The 20,272-nt window shown below is 56.6% G+C and overlaps 3 protein-coding genes across 4 annotated transcripts; all 3 read right to left on the minus strand.

Annotated features, from left to right (window-relative positions):
* Positions 1-3,142: 3,142 nt before the first annotated feature.
* GPN2 (GPN-loop GTPase 2) lies at positions 3,143-8,942 on the minus strand. 2 transcript variants are annotated; one of them, XM_080567305.1, is made up of 6 exons: positions 8,918-8,942; positions 7,237-7,672; positions 5,535-5,691; positions 5,184-5,344; positions 4,275-4,405; positions 3,143-3,767 (listed from the first exon to the last, which is right to left on the minus strand). In XM_080567305.1, exons 2-6 carry the CDS (start codon positions 7,651-7,653, stop codon positions 3,695-3,697), a joined length of 939 nt encoding a protein of 312 aa, XP_080423431.1. In that variant the 5' UTR covers positions 7,654-7,672; positions 8,918-8,942; the 3' UTR covers positions 3,143-3,694. The 2 variants fall into 2 exon arrangements, with proteins under 2 accessions (XP_080423431.1, XP_080423430.1); XM_080567304.1 differs by lacking the exon at positions 8,918-8,942 and adding an exon at positions 8,567-8,720.
* Positions 8,943-9,388: 446 nt separating this feature from the next.
* On the minus strand, positions 9,389-14,066 carry GPATCH3 (G-patch domain containing 3). The gene is made up of 7 exons (XM_080567266.1): positions 13,663-14,066; positions 12,876-13,291; positions 11,372-11,546; positions 10,942-11,001; positions 10,548-10,669; positions 10,268-10,395; positions 9,389-9,747 (listed from the first exon to the last, which is right to left on the minus strand). Exons 1-7 carry the CDS (start codon positions 14,027-14,029, stop codon positions 9,528-9,530), a joined length of 1,488 nt encoding a protein of 495 aa, XP_080423392.1. The 5' UTR covers positions 14,030-14,066; the 3' UTR covers positions 9,389-9,527.
* A 2,164-nt stretch (positions 14,067-16,230) lies between these two features.
* Positions 16,231-20,251, minus strand: NR0B2 (nuclear receptor subfamily 0 group B member 2). The gene is made up of 2 exons (XM_080567306.1): positions 18,093-20,251; positions 16,231-17,626 (listed from the first exon to the last, which is right to left on the minus strand). Exons 1-2 carry the CDS (start codon positions 18,634-18,636, stop codon positions 17,346-17,348), a joined length of 825 nt encoding a protein of 274 aa, XP_080423432.1. The 5' UTR covers positions 18,637-20,251; the 3' UTR covers positions 16,231-17,345.
* Positions 20,252-20,272: the final 21 nt, after the last annotated feature.

Consider the following 20,272-nt stretch of genomic DNA (forward strand, 5'->3'; position numbering starts at 1 on the left):
GGGAGGCTGCGCGAAGCAGAACCTGCTCGCCCGGCCGCAGCTCCTGGGGCAGAGCCGGATCAGCGCCCTGCGGGGCACTGCTGCGGGGGGGGGGCCTGCGAGCCCCCGTCCCAGCACTGGGCTGGAGCTGAGGCACAAAACTTGGGGCTGAGGATGGAGGACAGGGTCGGGGGGGGGGGGGTCCTGGTTGGGAAGGTCCCTTGGTGGTGGTGGTGGGAGCGGAGCCGGTTCTCTTGGTGGGGGGGACAGTGAGGGGCCTCCCCTGCTTGGCCTCCACCTGGCCTTGAGCACACCCAGCCTGGGAACCGGCCCCAGACTTGTAATTAGCCAAAGTAGGGCCGGCAGACGTGAAAAACGAGCCGCGGGCCCTCGCTGGCCCCTGACCCCAAGGGTTGGGGACACAGGGAGGGGACAGCGGGGCTGGTGGTGCCCAGAGCGGGCCCAGCCTGGGGGGACACAGGGATGGCCATTGGTCCCTGCTGCTTCTCGAGGCTGGAGGACGATGGGGCCTCCCAGGAGGAGGTAAGCGGGCAGCCACAGATTTTGGCAGCGCCCCAAATTGCAGCGTGGCGGGGCCGTGTAGGAGGTGATGCTCTCTGGCCTCCCAGCCGGTCCGGTGGCTTTTTGGGGCTGGGAGGGAGCCCCCGGGCCTCACAACACCGCTGTCAGCAGCTGTGCACCGCCTGTCCCTGTCCTTATCCCCCCCCCCTCACCCATCCGGAGGATGCTCCGGCATCCCTGGCACCACTCAGGAACGGGGCACAGCAGAGCCACACACTGGGATTTAATGTCTGGGGCACCAGCAGAGCAAAGGGACTTGGGGTGCCTGGGGCCAGGGAGTGTCCCCAGCCCAGAGCCACCCTGGGAAGGGCTGGGGACAGGCTCTGGGAGCAGGGACCTGCCCCAGCCCCATGCCCTGGGGGCTGCCTCCCAATGCCATGACTAGTAGCCATGGGTTTAAGGCTACTGAAATGGGTCTCTGCTGCCCCAGCCACACTGCCTGCAAAATCTGGAGGGTGGCAGGACACACAGCCAGTCTTGTCCCTTGTCCCCGGGCTGGTTTTGGGTGGGTGGCAGTGGCTGAGCCCTCTCCCAGGGGTTTGGGATGGCAGCTTTTGGGGTGCCCGTGGTGGGTGCTGCCCTAACGGGTGGCTTGGGGGACCCCCAGACTAGCGGCGGTGGGGTTGCCTTGGTCGCAGGCAGGCGTTTTGGATGGGTGCAGTGCCTGAAGGTGTCCGTGAGTCTGTCCGTGCACTGCCCAGCCCCACGAGGCTGAGCCATGGCGTGCCCACACCAGCCCCAAATACTTGCCGTTTCATCCCAGGACCCAATAATTTGTGTCCCTTTTGCTTCAAGGCAAGGGATGGGGCTGGAAGCAGCGGGGACACACCAAACCCCTGCTCAGCACATGCAGCTGAAGCCCCCCACCCATTCCCCATCCCCAGTGTCGGGGTGGGCGCAGCACCTGGAGGGGGGGCTGGGGCAGGAAGGCCCAGCTCGGCCCAGAGCTGGGCCCCCCCAGGGCTGTGCCTTCGTGACTAATGCTGGCCCCGTGCCCGATTGCTCAACGGGGAGCGACGGGAGCAAGGGTGTCACCTCCCTCAGCCCCCGGAGCCGTCCCCTCCCGGCATGGGGACGTGCGGGCACAGGGCCAGGCTGCAGAGCCACCCTCAGCACTTCTTGGCCATGGCAGAGCTTCCCCGGGCTCAGGGCTTCGTGTTGCCTCCGATTTTTTCATTTTCTTCGGCGCTGGCGCGGCACCGCAGGGCTGGGGTTGCAGATGCTGCACGGGTATTAAAGCGCAAAAGGAGAGCGGCCACAAAGGCTTTGATGGCTCTTGCGTAACTCCGGCTTGACCTGACCGTACCCTTTTAAGCCACCAAATCTCTCAAAGCCATGAAAAATCAGCCAGAAAGTTCACTTTTTTTTTTAAATGCTAACGTCTTCCATCCCCTTATAGCAACTGCAGGGCTCAGAGATGACCAGGAGAAGCCCACAGGACCGACGCAAGGCTGGAGTTTCAGCTCTGGTTATGGTCAGATTGGCTTTCAGCCCTGCAGCCCAAGATAGCACTGAGAGGCAGCTGCCAGGTTTCGGCCAGGAATACCCAGGGAAGCCCCTGGGCTCTCAGGGAAAGTGTTCACGTAGGGGCAGGAGACAGGAATTTGATTTATATTTGAAATGTCTTTCATCACGGACTGATCGGCTAAATACAGGCACGTCTGTGTGTGTGTGGAAGCATGGGTCCTCATCCCCTTCTTCCCCTGAGTGCTTCTTGTCTGGATTTTTCCAAATTCTGGCCACAAAGCTGTGGAAAGGAAAAATTTAATTCCGTGCCTGCCAGGCAAGACCCCAGTCCCATTTTGATAGCAAGCCACTGGCCTGCAGTCGCACTGCGAAGGGACAAAGTGTGCTGCGAGGAGCTCTGCTGATTTCGGCAAGGTCTTGGGCAGAATGCTGCGTCTGCACCGAGCTGGGACCCTGCTCCCAGCCCGTAAGCCACTGCAGGAGCTGCTTTCCACCACCCCGACCTCCCCAGCACCTCTGGTCCCAAGCTGTCATCTACAGCTGGGACGTGGAGCAGGTGGCTTGGGAGGTCTGGGGGCTGCTGCTGTCACCGCCAGGATGTGTTATTATAATTATGTAGGAAATGGGTAAGCCCCAGGATTTGGGATCAGAGGAAGGTATTGCAGAAAAAAAAAAAAAAAAAAGCCCAGAAAAAGGTGGCTGAGAGTAGACAAGCCAGCAGCCGGGGAAGGACGTAGATGGAAATGATGTGCTCCAACCTCCTGCTGAGTCACACAGGGTCTTTCTTAATCAAAAGCTCCCAAAAGCCGCGTTTGCAGTTTCTGCACCGCTGTCAGCGCGCTGCGTGCGCACCGAACGCCAGCACTCAGCCCCTGGAGAGGCGCGCGCGGGAAGTGACCTGCTTTCACATCCCACAGCCGCTCTTCCCTGCTCCCTCCAGCAAAGACTTTGTCTGTTCTCAAGCAGATCATAGAGGAACACGACGTCGCAAACACGGCACATTTCTGCAAAGTACACAACGCAACAGCTGCTGTGACGTTCCCACCAGAGGCTTTTTAGCCCCGGGCTTTGTAGCACTCGGTTTTATTTATTCAGGTTCAGCAAACTCACAAGATGAAAGCGAGACGAAGAAGTGTTTTATTAAGAAAGAGTCCATCATTATTTAAAAAAAAGAAAAACAACCAACTTTCTGCCCTCCTTGAGACAGATTGGAGGCTTCTCAGCCTGGATATTCCTATGAGGACTGCGTACAATCCTCCTAGGCAGTAAACCAAGAACTTATGTCAAGTCTCACTATAAAAGAGACAACGCAAACTGATTTTTCTTTCTCTGGCTCTATCTTGGTCGTGATGGGGAGGAGAAGACTTGGCAAAGGTCAGTCTCCTTTACCCCGCTTCTCTTCTCTTGCTAACCATGCCTTCCCCTGGCTAAACCTCCCTTGCTTGCCTTGCTCTCAGCCACAGCCCTTCCACAAAAACACTGCTCTGCGCAGTGGGGCTGAAGCACAAGAGGTCAAATCCCCACAGCAAGGGAGTCCGGAAGCCAGACTTCTGCATGGAAAGGCTTTCACTTGGTCTGACTCAGACGACACGGAGCCTCCCTTCGACTCCCGGCAAGGGAAGGAGAGCTGTCAAAGCAGAGAGCAGCTGCGGCAGAGGCGGGTGTGTTACATATCCATCACTTCTTCTTCCACGGTCTTGTCCCGAGATTGCACATACTTCTCCTGCACTGCGAGTGTGCTGATAACACACTAATTAAGGAAAACAAGGCAGCAGGGCAGGGCTCAAACACTCCCTTCTGCAAGGAGCTCTAACGTTCTCAGCGAGGAACCAACCCCAACATTAGCCCGAAGGCTGGCAGGAAGACAGCAGTACTGGCAGCAGCACGCATCACCTGAGTTATTTCTGGCTCGGGCTGATCCCAGACTTGACAAGTACAGGAGAATCAATTGTATGGTTTGGACAAAATGCAACGAAACAGTCCAAGTGAGTTTGAACGAGAGGAAAGTTGTCAGAAGATTCCTCCCACGTTTACAATATCAATTAGCAATAAATGTGGTGGCTTTGGCGTGGACAGCTGCACGCGAAGGTCTGGGCTGAGCTCTAGTGACTCGCTGCCTGTAAATCACTGAACAGCATCAGATGTTACAAATAACCTGTGAGCTGCCGCACCACCTCCAGTCCCTCTTCCCCAGCCCATACAGGAGAAATTAAAACTCAACACTACCGAGGAGCAGTGAAGGATACGAAGTAAAGTGGAAATCTGCTCCAACTGCTGCCGACATCAGGGCTTCCAGGCTCCTGTGCTCCTGGTCTCCAAAGGAGTAGCCGTTGGCTTTGTCCACGGCCTGCATCACCTGCCGCATACTCTCCTTATCCTGAAAGGGAGGGAGATGACACACAGGGAACCTGGTCCTCCCCGGAGGCAGGAGCTCACGCTGGGCTTTACCGCAGATTTTCCCGAGGCTCAGGGCCACCCAAACAGCACCCAAAGCCCCGATGACGCTTCCCTGCCTCCCTGAGCCCAGAGGGGTGACAGGACAAGGAGAAGCTCCCCCTTGGGGTCGGAATACACGACGGGCTGACACCCTCCACCCTCTCGCTCCCTTTCATCACCGCTCGTCTCAGCCTATCTCCCTTTGTCGACACTTCCACCAACTACAGAATTAACATTTTCAGCCCTTCCTCGCAAAGGTACTCCTCCCATCTTCAAATTACTTTGTGCTCCCTGACTTAACGACGTTTCAGGTAATAGTTTGCTCAGAATTGAAATGCAGGTTCAGAAGACCTGCATGGAGGGGGAGTCTTAATTCCCCACCCCAGGTCACAAGGCCCACATAGCCCCAAGCTCATTAGCTTTTCCTTTTCCTTTGGCTGCCACAGAACATTTACAAGTCGGGGTGCATGTCACTGTCCTCCTACAACCCTGAGTCTCTTCATAGCAAAGCTTTTCAGCCCTCATGGCTCTATTTTTCACAGCCAGTTTTGGGGGCAGGAGCAGGCAGAGGCAATGTTGAATTTTGCGGGTTGCCCTTGCAGAACTCATCCTTCCCCCTGCCTTTTGAACACCCAACTGTGCCCTAGCTGCCACCAAACATGCTGGCTAATTATCCAGTGCTCCCTGTTCTCTCCACCCCTCTCCTCCTGCTGCATCACCTGGACGTTGAGCGGAACGAAGGACACCAGGCTGTAGTCCTCGATCACCTCCACCAGCTTCGCGTTGAGGCGGCGGTAATTTCTGAAGAAGGGGTCAGAAGCTAAATGGTCAACCAAGTAAGAGAGGTCCAGGACCTCTGTGTAATAATCCAGGTTGAAAGCTGCAGGGAAACAGCAAGAATCTCTGAAGGCAATTTGTAAATATTGGTGATCCCCCGGCCGGAGGATACCACCAAGAACCCAGTGAGATTTGCACCATTTCCCTGACCCAAAAAAAGCCCTGTACCCGAGCAACTAATCTGCATCTGAGGCTGCCCTGCTCCACATCTCCCCCTCAGCAAAGTCTCTTACCCAGCTTGCCGTACTGCTCGATCAGGTCCATCTTGGAGAGGACGTTCACGTGGGGCAGTTCCACGTGCAGCATGGTGGAGAGCGACGTGCAGAGCACGGAGATGAACTTGCCGGGGTCTGTGCAGTAGTGAGAATCCACCAAATGCACTGCAGCCAGCTGGGGAGCCAAGGCACAGAGGGACAGCACAAGGTCAGTTGAGAGCCCATCCGCTTGCTTTTGGGACAGACTGAGAATGACAACCCATTCAGCTCTAACTACAACCACACAGACTCCTATGTAGGGAAAGTTACCACCTACCTTCCAGCTTGTGTACATAAAACATCCTATATGAATATACAATTGCTCACACATGCATAGATCCACCTATCTCCACTTTCACACCTGTGGACCACCTGGGGGATTCAGGACTGAGGGTGCTGGTGCACAGAAAGGGCCGTGGGAAGGCTTCTGGCATGCTAGGCTGCACCAGCAGAACTTAAGGACGCTATTAAACCTGTGACTGCTCTCCTGTTTCTCAGGGCTTCCTTCTTTGCAGATGAAGTTTCCCTTCTTGTCTGTACTCCGCAGGTTTTTGGGGTGGCAGCTGGGCTAACTCTCCTGAACTACACGACTACCTCAAGATTTCCACGCTCCCCACAGGAATGCTCACGCACAGCACACGCTCGGCAGCAGTAACCGTAGCGCACCTCACTCAACAAGGGAGAAACAATTGTCATGTGGTTTGAAATAATAATTAATAATTAAATTAATGAGTCGTTTGATTCCCTGTGTTTCATGCAGCTGTAACAATGTGGTCTAAGATCTCTGCTAAGTTACTGCCTGTTACACAATGTTACTCAAAGTCAGGGCTCTATAGTCGAGTGTGGCTGAGTCACGGCTCTGCTTCTGCAGCAAAAAAAATGCCAGTCTGAAGCTCACAGGCAGGTGTAAGCACTCCAGTGAGCATCAAAACAGGAGCGTAACTATCTTTTTTTTTCAGTAACTACAATTTCATGTACATTTATTTGAATAAAAATGAATTGTAATGTACAGATTCCCAGTGACATTCTCAAGCAAATGAACTTGCCGTTCTTGCTCACACCGTACGTGGTTTGCACATTCATGGTTTGGCCCAAATGCAAAACAAATGCAACGTAGGCAAGTTAGCTTGGTTATGGGACTCTTCTCACCTGCACTTCCTAATTTGCATCTTCCATTGTGCAAGAAAGCACAGAGCACGTATTACAGCGTGCACAGCGATTTGGTTTGGCTGCAGGAGTGGCAGGTAGGGCCTGAGATGACACCTGAATTTCTCACAGTGCGATGCAAAGGATCCCCCACTCACCCTGCACGCACATCTCCCTCCCTGCTCCAAAATACAGCACCAACAGATAAAGCACATGAGCTCTGTGGACAGGCCCTTCAAGAAGAGTAAGACTGGGAGGAAGGAATCTGTTTCTGCTCATGATAATGACACTGCATTAAACGCCCTGCACAAGCTGCTCTTGCCAATCCCTCCAAGCATAAAATGGGGACACATTCCTCTCCTCCCCCGATAAAGCACTTTCACATGAAAGGGCAAACAGGTTACCGAAGAAAACAGTCATTAGTACCCACATCCACAATCAAAAGCCCCGACCACACGGTACACAGCCTCAGAGCCCCTTCCACAAGTGCAGTGCCGGGCGCTGATCCCAGCTCCCTGCAGAGCCCAGAACCCACCCTGAAATTCCACTTGGCCATCTGGGCAAAGACGTTCTTCAGGGCGCTGTGGTGGGTGTAGAGCTCTACCTGCCCCGGGCAGTCAAACAAGTAGTAGTGACCCCTGAAAGCGGCCAGCTTCTCCTGCAGCCAGTCGAGGTTGGCCTCCAGGTACTCCATGCAGTAGATCAGCCCCCCGTTGGGGCCCAGCTTCAAGCTCTCCATCACGTCGGGCAGGGTGATGAGCTCGGAGATGTCCACGGCGCACGGGTAGGGCATCCCCTCGTTGGCGGGGTCCAGGTTCACCACGGCCACCTTGCGCCCGATCCTGCCCATGAACTCCTGCATGCCGTGGCAGTAGGTCGTCTTCCCGGAGCCCGGCGGCCCGATCACCACCTGGCCGAAGGCCAGCGAGCTCCCCTTGCTGCCCTCAGACATGTCGGCTCATTTCCTTCTCCTAGGCAAGGCAGGAAGAGCTCCCATTTACCACCTCGTTTGCATTTATAAGAACACCATGGCTGGGTCTTAGGCCCAGCAGGGAATTCAGCGCCAAGGAGCAGGAGGAGAGGAAGGGAAAGCGATGCTGTGTGAGCGCTGCCCCGCTCGCTGCTGTCACCCCCTGCCTTGGGACCTGGTCACTACGCTGTCCCTGTCACCCCCTGCCCGCCCAGCCCCTCACGCCACGGCTGAAAACTGGCACAAAACCCCAACGAGAGCTGCAGGGCTGTGCTGTAGGGCGCAGGTCCCTTCTCCTGCCTGCCTTTGGGGTGAGTTTAATCCGGTTGGGCACTTCCTGGTGTGACAGCACCCCTACATTCCCTCAATGGGCGCAGCATGTCCCCAGGCGCCTCTTCCAGCCCCGTGTCCCTGTGCCCTGACCCTCCATGTCCCCTCTGTCCCCTCTCCTCCCACCTAGCCCCATGTCCCCTCCCTCTCCACCTACCCCCCCTCTCCCCCTGTCCCCACATCCCCCCTCTCCCCCATGCCCCTTCCCACACCCCGTATCCCTTTCTCCTCCCCATGTCCCCCCTTCCCCCAGTTCCCACATCCCATTTCCCCACGTCCCCTCTCCCTACATCACCCTGCTCTCCCCCCACCCCAATTTCCCCCCTGCGTGTCCCCCACATCCTCCCCTAACCCCTCTTCCCCCCCTTGACCTACTTCCCCCCCCATGTCCCCTCTCCTCGCCCATGTCCCCCCTACCCCTGTGCCCCCCCATGTCCCCCTCCCTCCCCACACCCCTCCTTCCCCCGTGCCCCCCCACGTCCCCTCGCGTCCCCTCTTTGCCCCCACGTCCCCATGTCCCCCCCGTGCCCCTCACGTCCCCTCACGTCCCCCCCCGGCCGCTCACCGCCACCCCGGTGCCCCCGCCTCGGCTCCGGGCGGCCTCGGGCCCCGCTCCCCGCGTTCCGGGCCGGGCGCGGCCGCCCCCACGGCGCCCCCTGGCGGCCGGCGGGACGCGGAGCAGCCGGGACTCGAACCCGCGCCCCACCGGCTCCGAGCCCCGGGTCCGCCGGTTCGAGTCCCGGCCCCGGCGCTCCCCCTCCCGCACACACCCGACCCTCCCAATCCGCCTCCCCGAAGTGAAATCACCCTGCGCGGTCCCTGAGGCGTTTAATCAAGGAGTGCAAAGTCAGCAAGAGGGCCAAGCCAGAGCCCGCTGGCACAGCGGACGCCTAATCCACATTTAACGCCACAATACCAGGTCACCGGGATGAAAGCTCTCAGGCCAAGGGACTCTGCGGCCTGGAATGGGTCTTGGAGAGCCATGGAAGGAAGCAGCCGCTACACTCAGCCACAGGGAGACGCCTCCCAAAGGCTGCCAGGGCACGTCTTTCATCCCGGTGAGTTTCTCCCGGGACTGTGGGATCGTCACGCCCAAGCAAGACGAAGCTGCGGGCCAGCAGCAAGCTTTCTGCAGGACAGTTACGTTGCCACAGCTGGCCCTGTCTGTACTTGTCCTCCCCTAGGTCTCAAGGATCCATGATCTACGAGCTCTAGTTTTTGGGATGAGCTGGCTGCAGACCGAGCACACAGGCTCAGCTAATCCAGGCAGGAGTATCAGCTTTAAAGCTCCAGTATAAAACGCAACACCCACTCCACTCCCAGTGAAGAAATATTCCCCCCTCTCACTAGATTGGTTCAAGGAGGAGAAAAAAAAAAGACAACCAGGTTTTGGTTTCGTTTTTTTAAAAGACTCTTTCTTCCAAAAATAAATATATGAACACTCTGCTCCAGACTCAAGACCAGCAGGAGCCAGCCTGCGGTTGACAGGAGCAGCACTAGTTAAAAAAACCTCTGACAGTCTTTACTCAATGTGACTGGGCGCTGAAGCTCTCCAGGGTGCCCCGTGATGCCCGGACAAACGGCATGTCCTGTCTGTACTTCATGGCAGTGGGCGGCTGGCGCCTGAGGAGCTGATCACCGCTGTCTATGGGGTCAGGGTCATCGTAGATGGTTGAGATGAGGACGGAAGCGTCCCGCCGGGGCTTCTTCACCTTGCTGAACGCTGGCAGTTTCTCCCCATGGTATCTAGAAGGAAGCAAATGGTGTTAGGTACAACACTGAGGCAGTGGGACACCCCTGTAACCCCAGACTGTCTCCTCCACGTGCTACAAGGGAGGACTGAGCTGGTGCAGTTGTCCTGTTCCTGTCTGTGAGATGTCCCTAGAAAAAGAGCCAGCCCTCAAGGCACACAGGTCTTGTTCTTGGGCTTTCCCTACAAAAAAAAAACTGTAGCAGAGGTGATCCTTAATTCCTGAGCACAGCTCCCCTGTGTTTTTGCGATGCATGAGCCTGAAAATGGTTCCACCCCTGATCTAGCACGAGCCCCTTCATGAATGCTGGACTGCTAGGAAACGCAACGCGTTCAGTTCTGGAGTGCTGTGCAGGCCCTCCTGCCTGCTGCACGGGGGACAGCGGATCCCTGGGACAGCCTTACTGTTCTGGTTCACACTCCACCCCTTTTGCTGCCATTTAGCTGCAGTAGAAGCTCAGAGAGCTCAGGAAGAGGCTCCAAACACAGGCTGGAAGGGCAGGGCAGAGTACTTACCCCAGCCCCCTCTTGCATCTGGGATTCTGACCCTCGTTGTCCAGAGCTTCGGCCATTCCAGAGTTGCTGCTCCCCAGCCCCTGCCCTTCCGTCCAGCCCTGCTGCTCCAGCACCTTCCTGCCAAAGCCCTGGGAGAGGAGAAAAACGTCAGAGTTGGCGGCCGAAGCCCATCTTCATCTCCCAGAACCCTCCTCCTCCACAACCCACACCCTTTGAGCGCTGCCACCACAGCCCTTCCCGTCTTGCCCCATCCACTCTGAAGCACGTATCCAAAGCTCACCTTGGTGTATCTCTCAAAGGTGCCGATTTGCTGCCCTGAAACGGAGCCATCCTCCAAGCCATCCCGGAGTCTCTGTTCCAACCACATCTGGACCGAGTCCCGAGCATCCTTATCGCCTCCATCTAAGGAGAGAGAAGCAGGAGTCAGAGCGGCACAGCCCAAGAAAGCTGTTTGCTGCTGTGATTTCCCCCAGAGCACCACACAACAAGGAGGTAGAACCTGTTCTTTTTGGCAACTCTCACAGCCAGATGAGAAAAATGTCGTTTCAAGTGCTCTGACGTCTTGGACGCTTTCAAAGGATGGCAGAGGCAGTGTTCCCCACGTCAAAAAGTCTCCAGGGTCAGAACTTCCCAACCTCCCCCATTTCCTAAGGAGTTTTTCCAAGCTCAGATACCTTTGTCGTAGTAGACGCTCATGTCCACATCCCAGTCATCTGCAGTCTGCTCATCAAAGTCTGCCAAGAGAAGGAAAGAACCAGTTTTGGTGGTGGCTGTGGAAGTCTGACAAAGAAGAGCTGCTTGCTGGTGGCCAAGCCCCCTATTTTCTCTAACAAAACGGGAAGGAATGGGGTATTAGAGACTATTCAAGCCACAGTGGTTACCCAAGAGGCTGCCAGTAGGACCAGAGGGGTCTCTGGTCATTGGACTGATCCTCTGAAGGTTTTTTGATCAAGGGAAGGTTTAAAAAGTGATGGCAAGATGCCTGCCTGTATCCGTAGCTGAACCAGAAGGGCTGTACCCAATTTACCCGTTCCTGCGGGCTGGGCCCCCAGTCCCCAACCTGTGGTGCTCAGTTTGTAGCTCAGTGACAGACGCCACCATTACCTCCGTTCTCCTCCTGCCAGTACTGAGCATCCGTGTAGAAGACGAGGCCGGAGCCTCCTTTCTCCCACTTCAGCTCGATCTCCTCCTCAAAGAGCCGCTCCTCCACGCGGTCCTGCTTCGTCACATCCTCATGCAGAGCCTCATGTCGCTCCCACTCCTCGCAGGTGTCATTGTCCTGCAAAGGAACCAGCGAGAGGTGGGTGACACCAGCAGCACAGAGCCTCCTTTCCACTCCCTGACCCTCACGGCCCGTTGCAATGCCTTCCCTACGAAACAGCTTTGTCGACAGAGCTCGTCTCAGCCTGCTGCTTTCAGGCACTGACACGACCGGCGCTGATGACCTCATTCCCCTGACTAATGCCATCTTCAGAGTCAGCAGACAGAAGTGGTGAAAAAATACCACATCACACCCACTTCACGGCATGCTTTCAGCAGCGTACCCGATCTGTAACGCGGAGATGCCCATTTAAGGAGCAGGTGTGTTGTACGTAAAGTCAGCACCAGCAACAAATTAATTCCACTCCAGTCGATCCCTAAAGAGATTGTATCAGTTCCAGAACAGAAGCTGGCTGGCACCGCCACAGATCAGGCTGACAGCTTTACGCTGCCTGCCCAGTTTTGGGCACAGCCCTTCCAGGGAGACATTAACCAGCTAAAGAATGGCCAAAAGAACAGCTAGAGATCCAGGAAACAGAGCCTGTGAAAAACGGCCAGAGGAGCAGAGTTGCTCAGTCTGGAGAAGAAAAGACCGAAGGCAGCCGTTGAATAAGAAGTCTGTAAAGGAGGGAACAAAGTGTTCTCTGTGTCTGCTGTTGCTAGGAGAACCTAATGGAATAAAATTGCAGCAAAGATTTGACATACGAGTTAATTCTGGCGCAGAGTGGCAGGACAGTCAAGAACGGGAATGGCTTGCCCCGGGACTGTGTTGCCTCTGTAATGACACAGGTTTGGGCGAACAGGCTAGACAGGCGTCTCCTGGGGGGAGCGAGATAGTCTCTGGAGAGCCAGTCCAGCCCAGTTTTCTAGGAGTCGTTGTCAGGAAAGCCATTTTTCTCTGAATGACTAACTTGCACTGCAGAAGCATTCGAGGTGAACCACCTGTACTGCTCTGCGTGTCGTTGCCAGGGCACTAACGTGCTCCTCAGTCTCCAGTCACCTCATTTACAAGCAACAGCAGAGCCAGACCGACCGGCCGCGCGGCAAGCAGAGGTCCCCTCCTGCAGCACCAGCTGCAGCCTGCGCTCACTCTTCTGGACCAAACCCTTCATGCTGAAACCCCAAAGCAGCTGAACTTGGACGAGCTGTTTCAGAGGTGTGAACGTCCACACCGCTACATGCACCAAGGGGCTCAGCACACCAAGATGCGAAGAACTACATTTAACGTCATTTTCAGACAAGTGATTTATACAATACAACTAAAAGATTAAAAACGAGCTCTGAGAGTTGTATTGGCCCCCTCAGCTTTGCAGGCTGACCTCAGATGGCACTAGAAAAATCCACTTACGTTATCCGAGTGCGACTCCTCTCCCTCCTTTTCCTGCCCCTCATCTTCCTCAGCGCTGGCTGGATCGGTTGCCTCAGATCTTGCCACAGGCCCCTTGTCCTCCGTGATCTCATCCCCCGTGGCGGTGTAAACTCTTTCTTCTTCTATAACTGTCTCAGTGTCCTGGTATTCAAAAGGCACGTTCCCATACCTCCGGGATGAGCCTGTCTTCGGGAAATCCAGCTGCAATTTCTTGATGACCGGGGGAGGCAGCCTGCAGGCACGGATCAGCTCCAGGAAGACGCTCAGGGGGGTGCCCACGTTCCCGAAAGGCATGCAGGAAGGGGGGTTGAACTCGGGCAGCCGCTTCAAGTCTGCTTCCGCGACGGCTTCGCCTGCGGCCCTCGCGTCCGCTCCACTGGGAAACGCCTCGGCAGCTGGAAGAGAGGAGGAACGATTTTGTTGTTGTTCTTTTTTTTTTTTGGGGGGGGGGGGGGAGGGGGGGCAAACACAAACCATGCACCGGAGAGAGGTAAATCAGGGCCCTCCTGGGAAGGAGGAGGTGAAGTAGACCCAAAACTGTCTCTTCTTGCCCCATAATGAAATTAAGGAGTTAAAAACCTCCATGAAGGGTTTTAAGCAGCTGACGCGGGCTGCTGGGACCCGGAGCCAAACTCTTCTTGCCCCAAAATGAAATTAAGGAGTTAAAAACCTCCGTGAGGGGTTTTAAGCAGCTGGGAACCGGAGCCAAACGGGTCGGGAGGGGAGGGGAGCCCCGGTGCCCGGTCCCCCCGGTGCCCGGTCCTACCTGTCCCGGAGCCGAGGCGGACCCTGCGCACGACGCAGCGGCCGGGCAGTGAGGCACCGCCGGGCCCGACCCAGCTCTTCCCCGAGTACATGCGGACGAAGCGGCGGGCGCGGCCGGGCCTCACGGCCACCGGGCAGCAGCAGGTGCTCGGCGCCCCCCCGCCGCCCGCCGGGCCCCGCTCGGGCCGGTGGCGGTAGTGGAAGCAGAGGAAGCCGCCGGCTTCCAGGAACTGGCTGAAGTAGGAGCGGAGCTGTGCGGAGCGCAGCGCGGCCGGGATGCCGCTCACCAGGCAGTAGCGGGCGGCCCCGGCCCCGCCGCCATCGCCGGCCCCGCCGCCATTACCGGCCCCGCCGCTGGGCGCCGCCATCTTGTCCGCGGGTGGCGCGAGGTGATGACGTCAGACACCCGAGGGGAGGGGGGGGAGGGAGGGAAGGCGCCGTCTGGTGGTCGGGGGGGGGTAATGGGGATGGGTGCTGGGGGGGGAGGGGCTCTGAATCCCAGAATCCCAGAATCCCAGAATTCCAGAATTCCAGAATCACACAATCACACAATCCCAGAATGGCCCAGGTTGGCAGGGACCTCTGAAGACCACCTAGTCCAACCCCCCTGCCGAGCAGGCTCACCCAGAGCACCTTGCGCAGGATGGCGTCCAGGCGGGTTTTGGATATCTCCAGAGAAGGAGACTCCACAGCCTTTCTGGGCAGCCTGTCCCAGTGCTCTGTCACCTCCCAGTAAACAAGTGCCCCCTCACATTCAGCCGGAACCTCCTGTGCTTCGGTTTGTGCCCGTTGCCTCTTGTCCTGTCGCTGGGCACAACTGCAAAGAGACCGGCTCCATGCTCTCGACACCCTCCCCTCAGATATTCACACACACTGATGATCTCTTCCCTCAGTCTTCTCTTTCCCAGGCTAAACGGGCCCGGTTCTCTCAGCCTGTCCTCATATGACGGGTGCTCCAGTCCTCTAATCATCAATGGAAATTAAGAACATCAAACATCTGATTCCTTAGTTATTAAACAAATCCTCTTTATTATTTGAATAAAATATATTTAATATGAACTCGCAGAAGAGAATCCCTTAGAAAACTGATGACAACCATGTAAAGTTTTATTAATTAGCTTCCAGTTATCTTACTGGGTGCTGGGGGCACTGGGTGCTGGCATTTACTGGGTGCTGGGGGTGTCCCCGCTGCCCCCCGTGCTGCTCAGGCCCAAAGCCTGAGGGCTTGGCCTCTACTTTACCTTTCCAGTCAGTAAAGGAGCAGCTCTGGGGGCACCGTGAAGGAGGGAGCAAAGGGAGGGCTGGGGGGGCCCTGGGAGGGGGGTGAAGGGATGGAGCACAAGTCCTATGGGGTGGATTGGTCTGGGGAAGGGGAGACTCAGGGCAGACCTCGTTGCTCTCTGCAACTGCCTCCAAGGAAGGTGTGGGGAGCTGGGGTCGGCCTCTTCTCACAGGTAACCGGTGATAGGACCAGAGGGAACGGCCTCCAGTTGTGCCAGGGGAGGCTCAGGCTGGAAATGAGGAGACATTTCTTCTCAGAAAGAGCGGTCAGGCGTTGGGACGGGTTGCCCAGGGAGGTGGTGGAGTCACCGTCCCTGGGGGTGTTCAAGGAGAGGTTGGACGTGGGGCTTGGGGACGTGGTCAGTGGGTGATGGTGGTGGTAGGGGGCGGTTGGACCAGATGATCTCGGAGGGCTTTTCCAACCCTAATGATTCCAGGATTCTCTGTCTGTGTCATGGGCAGTGACATGAGGTACCACCTGTGGCTGACTCCACCGTGCAGGTGGACCTGCAGGGATCCTGTCCCCAGGAGGCTGGGGGCTCTTCCCTGTTCCGAAATGTTTGCCTCTGTCACCGTGGCAATGGGGCTGTTCGGCACCCGACACACCATGACTCACGCACGCGTCACCGCTGTGTGGCTTATGGCTGCCGGTGGCTGGCGTGGGCCTGTGGAAATCATCTGGTGACTCACACGCTCCTTCCCCATGGAAAATGGCTGTCAGGAGCTGAGATCACCTTGGAAGCAGCCCGTCACCCTTCTGCAGCTGGGGTGAGAGCTGCGGGGACAGACGGACAAAAGAGTCTGTCCTCCCCCCGGGCTGCTGGCTAAAATTTGAGGGGTTTCAGTGGGTAAGAGGGGACAGGGAGGCCTCATGGGGCTTTACCAGGCACGGCAAGCGTGGTGGTCGTGGTGCCTGGTGGCAACGACTGCACATCCAGGTGAGTCAGCACCCAGCACCAGCGCTGCGCCTGGCTGGGAGCCCTCTGGGCGAGGCTGCGCGCGTGAAGGAAGGCACAGCGTGTGGACAGGCCGCGGTTCTGCTGCCTCTGCAAGTTTCTCTCTGCCGGGCGCTCGGGAGATTGCGAGCCACATGGCTGTGAATCAGCTCCCGTGTCCACATCACAGCGCTCCCCTGCGATGATGAGGCAGGAGGATTTTTACGGAGAGCCTCTGGGGAAAGTCTCTGTCCCCGTCCGCTCTAGCGTCCTTCCCACACCAGGCCCGCAGCCAGTATTTCTGGAAATTTAGAACCCCGAAAATTTAGCACCATCTTTGAAAGTCAACGCCATTTTCCAAAGTGTAAAACATTTTATTAAAAAAATAATTTACTGTATCTTATATACAAACCACAAGAATGTTCACTTACAAAATACTGACATTCGACTTGTTGCAAAAGCTGCAGACAGGAGGAGCGAACTTTCCAGACGTGCTACATGTACAACCTGCTCTAACTCAAGACATGGATGTTTTGTTCTGCCACTAAATCAGTTCTGCCTGTTTCTGCAGTGTTACAGCTCAGTGAGTTTCTTCCTGTCACAGAAATGGAGGTAAGACCACAGCCTGAGCTGCTCTCAATATTGCTAAAATCACCGCATGGTGTATGGGTAGGATGGAGTCCCTGGTATTCACGCAGCACTACATGACATAGGTTTAGCTGCTCTTAGGTAGTCCATTGCTCTGCAAACAATCCTGTTGCAGTTCATGGCATAATGGAGAAAAGATGCAATCTAAGAGAAGGTAGAAAGTACGAATTTGGCTGCCTGCACACCCTGTAAGATTTTATACTCTGGCCTCTTCCCTCTTAGTGCTTAAGGAAGATTCTTTATGAATATTGCTACAATTTCATGCACAATAGAGATAGACCAAAGCTTCACCCAGACCAAATTCCACTTAGGAACACCCTATGCGTGATCCCACTGAAGACAGGGTACTCAGCACACCTAAGTACTGCATAACCAAGCTGTTACAGGATTTCAGCTGAGGCCAAGCCTCATCTCAGAGTTAGCGGCAAAATGCACATTGATTTCGATGGGACCAAGGATTCGCTGAGCGAAAACCTGGAGTGGCCTCTAACCCCACCTGCTCCGTGTCAGAGTTTGCTGGCAGCTACGTATCACCAGCTACAGGCCAGGGAAAGTCACATACACACGCGCTCCCTGAAGCTGAGACTGGCACAGGTGGAGCAGGTGCTGCCATAAACATCTGCCAAATCCAAGTTATTTTCCTGTGTGCTCTGCGAAGCCTCGCTGAGTCCTACAGGCTCATACTAGTGACAGGCACATGCATAGCCAGTTCTTTGCAGAGTCCAAGCACCCGTCCTGCTAAATCCCCACTCCCTGATTCTCTCTGCTCCCTGTGAGGTGTTGGGGAGCACCCACGAGGCCGGCAGCCGAGCGCAGCGTCTCAGAGCGCCATGCGTGGTGTGGGAGCCAGCTGCCTGCTGGTGATTTCGTACAGCATTTCCGCGATGAGCTCAACGATGTCTGCGTTGCCGATGATGGGCCGGAAGAAGAGGTCTGTGATAAGGGCAGGAGGGATGGATTTCAAGGTGGAGGCAATCAGCAAAATGCGGGCAAAGCGGCCCTGGTCCTCAGGATGCAGGGGCCGCAGGACCTCCTGAAGTGCTCGCTGGGCTTCCCGCTGGAGGCTCTCGATGTACTGGGAGGCTCTCAGCCCTGGGACATCTGCAGAGAGAAAGGAGGAAAAGCCCATGAAGAGGGAGGCTGGAAAACAGCTCCAGGTTTCTCCCATTCCTTTCCCCTGCATCTCAGAGGGGGTCTCTGAGCGCCACGCTAACAAGATGTACCCAGCACTGCTGAGACGTGGCTATTTCAGGGCTGCTGTTTTGAAGGAGCAAAAACAGATAACAGGGCAAACAAGCTTTACAGAGTAAGTACAGGGCTCTTCGTTGTTTGCAGAGCGATAAGGTCTCTGTTTTTAATGCTATATTTAATATCCCTCCTTCCCGCCTCCCAGCTGTCAGCTGCATTATCGGCGCTAACGATAAGGCAAGCAGCCCTCTCTGCTCTCACGCACGCTCCTGCCCGTACTCTGAGCGACTCCAAGCCAAGAAATATGTTTTTAGATGCTAACACGTGCAGGGCTTTCTCTTGCTACCAGCAGGCAGGGCTCAGAGGGTTGAGCACTCACCGGGATTAAAGAGAATGGCTCCCTTCAGGTAGGCATATTCCTTGGGGCTCAGGTCCAGGCTCCAGAAGGTGTTTAGGCAGCACTGCAGCCGCTGCACGGCAGCCAGCGTGGGCTGCGTCCGCTCGGGCTCCTGCCGTTTGCTTTGGCCATCGAGGAGGATCTTCTTGAGCATGCTGGGGGCCGGGGTCTCCATCACCTCAAACGTCACCATGTCCTGTGCCAGCCCCAGGAGGAAGAGGGGGACCCAGCAGCTGTCCAGCAGCAGGAGCTGGTCCCCTCGCGGCAGCAGGTGGAAGGAAGGGAGGTTTTTCATGAAGCTGACGGTTTTCACCAGCACATCGGAGGCAGCCTGGCAGGTGATGTGGGGTGTGCGCAGGCAGACCGTCCGGCGCTGGTGGCACAGGCAGCGCTGGTGGGCCGGGCTGCAGCTGCCCCGGCTGTGGTTCAGGTTCTGGCTGAGGAGGTTGTAAAGGATGGCGGTGCGGTTGTCCTCCTGCTGGCACTGACACCTCTCGCAGTCCACGTCCATGCTGCTGGTCGTCATAGCTGAGCTGGAAGCCCGGATCCTCTGTGAAACTCAGCTCCTGCTGCAGCAGATGTGAGAGACCCGTAAACTTCCTCCCTGCCTCAGCCTGGAAACACCCTGTCCTCCCCGCTCTGCCAGCACATGGCTGCTCAAACCAGCTCTTATAAGGCTCGGTCACAAGTGAAACACCCCTTCCCAGCCTTGACCGCTCTGTGATTAAGCGGTCCTCATTAAAAAAAAAAAAAAGCAGCCGTCCCCTGGATGATTGGCTGGGGCCAGCAAGTTCTCGGCGTGGCGTCAATGGCCGTTTTCTCAATGAAGCGCCAGCAGCTGCCGCGGGGGGACGGGGCAGCGCGGGTTGGGCGGCCTTATCGCGATTACCCAAACAGTATAAACAAAGTCATTAACCCGGGCTGTACCATGGCACCAAGGCCCCGCGCTGCAATCAGGCAGCGCTATATGGCAGGTGTCACTGCCAAGGAGTTCACACACACACACGGCACCCGTCTGGAGCGAGGGCCCTGTGGCAAATGGCCTGTGCGCTCCGGCCTTGGAAAGAGCAACCTGGAAGTCGTTTTATCAGCAGATATTTGCCTAACCTTGTTGACAGGAGCCTCGCTGCTGTTACAGTTAAGGAAGCGGGTGAACTGAACGACTCATCCTGAGGCAGGGCCCCATGTGTCACAGGGGAAATGCTGGGCAGGGGTGGGCCGGGTTTATAGATTTTCACCTTGAATTGCTCAGGTATTTGTATCTGCTGATCTGCTGATCTGTATCTGTTGGTTTAGGGAAGGGGCAGCATCCGAGTGATGATTTCAGGGGGCCTGCTGGGGAATCCCGTGGGCAGCAGGAGCCTGTGGGCAAGGCAGGGCCCCACGTGTCACAGGGGAAATACTGGGCAGGGGAGGGCCAGATTTATAGATTTTCACCTTGAATTCTCAGCTATCACAGAATCACGGAACGTTAGGGATTGGAAGGGACCTTGAAAGACCAGCTAGTCCAAGCCCCCTGCCGGAGCAGGAACACCTAGATCAGGGCACACAGGAACGCATCCAGGCGGGTTTGGAATGTCTCTGGAGAAGGAGGCTCCGCAACCCCCCGGGAGCCTGTTCTAGTGTTCTGGCACCCTCACCGTGAAAAAACTTCATCTCATATTTAAGCGGAACCTCCTACGTTCCAGCTTGCACCCACCGCCCCTTGTCTTATCATCGGATGTCAATTATTAGGTGTCAAGATGCATTTGTACGCGTTATCAGCACAAGTTGGTTTAGGGAAGGGGCAGCATCCAAACACTGATTTCGGGGGGCCTGCTGAGGAATCCCCTGGGCGGCAGGAGCCTGTGAGCGGCACAGCTCACCCTGACGGGGACAACCCCCCCCCGAGCACACCCAGCTCTGGGGGGTGCAGACGCGGGGGGATCACACAGGGGGGAGACCCGCAGCGGCCTGCGGGGCCTGCTGGACCCGTCCCTACGCAGGCTGCAGGCCCCTGCCCCGCTCGGGGCCTGGGTGAGCGGCCCCAGGAGCCGTGTGGGGAAGGGGGCGGTGGTGGCGGCTCGGTGCCCACCGGGGCTGAGAGGGGGGGGGGGGGAAATCAGGGCCTGGCCCTCCAGGGCCTCCCCGGTCCCCGCGGAGCCTTCTGGAAAGGCCTAGGC

This window comes from Anser brachyrhynchus, assembly GCF_964034855.1.
Source record: "Anser brachyrhynchus genome assembly, chromosome: 24".
Classification (NCBI taxonomy): Eukaryota; Metazoa; Chordata; class Aves; order Anseriformes; family Anatidae; genus Anser; species Anser brachyrhynchus.

Bases quoted from the DNA above. Each gene is read 5' to 3' on its own strand.
- GPN2 (XM_080567305.1), bottom strand. From the start codon at position 7,653: ATGTCTGAGGGCAGCAAGGGGAGCTCGCTGGCCTTCGGCCAGGTGGTG. The intron at 5,345-5,534 runs GTAAGAGACTTT...GTTTCCCTGCAG, and splicing joins CGAGCAGTACGGCAAGCTGG to CTTTCAACCTGGATTATTAC. The intron at 3,768-4,274 runs GTATCCTTCACT...GTGTGTTATCAG, and splicing joins GCAGATTTCCACTTTACTTC to CACACTCGCAGTGCAGGAGA.
- GPATCH3 (XM_080567266.1), bottom strand. From the start codon at position 14,029: ATGGCGGCGCCCAGCGGCGGGGCCGGTAATGGCGGCGGGGCCGGCGAT. The intron at 11,547-12,875 runs GTAAGTGGATTT...GTTCCTTTGCAG, and splicing joins AGGAGTCGCACTCGGATAAC to GACAATGACACCTGCGAGGA. The intron at 10,396-10,547 runs GTGAGCTTTGGA...CTCCTCTCCCAG, and splicing joins CCTTTGAGAGATACACCAAG to GGCTTTGGCAGGAAGGTGCT.
- NR0B2 (XM_080567306.1), bottom strand. From the start codon at position 18,636: ATGACGACCAGCAGCATGGACGTGGACTGCGAGAGGTGTCAGTGCCAG. The intron at 17,627-18,092 runs GTGAGTGCTCAA...TTCTCTCTGCAG, and splicing joins AGCCATTCTCTTTAATCCCG to ATGTCCCAGGGCTGAGAGCC.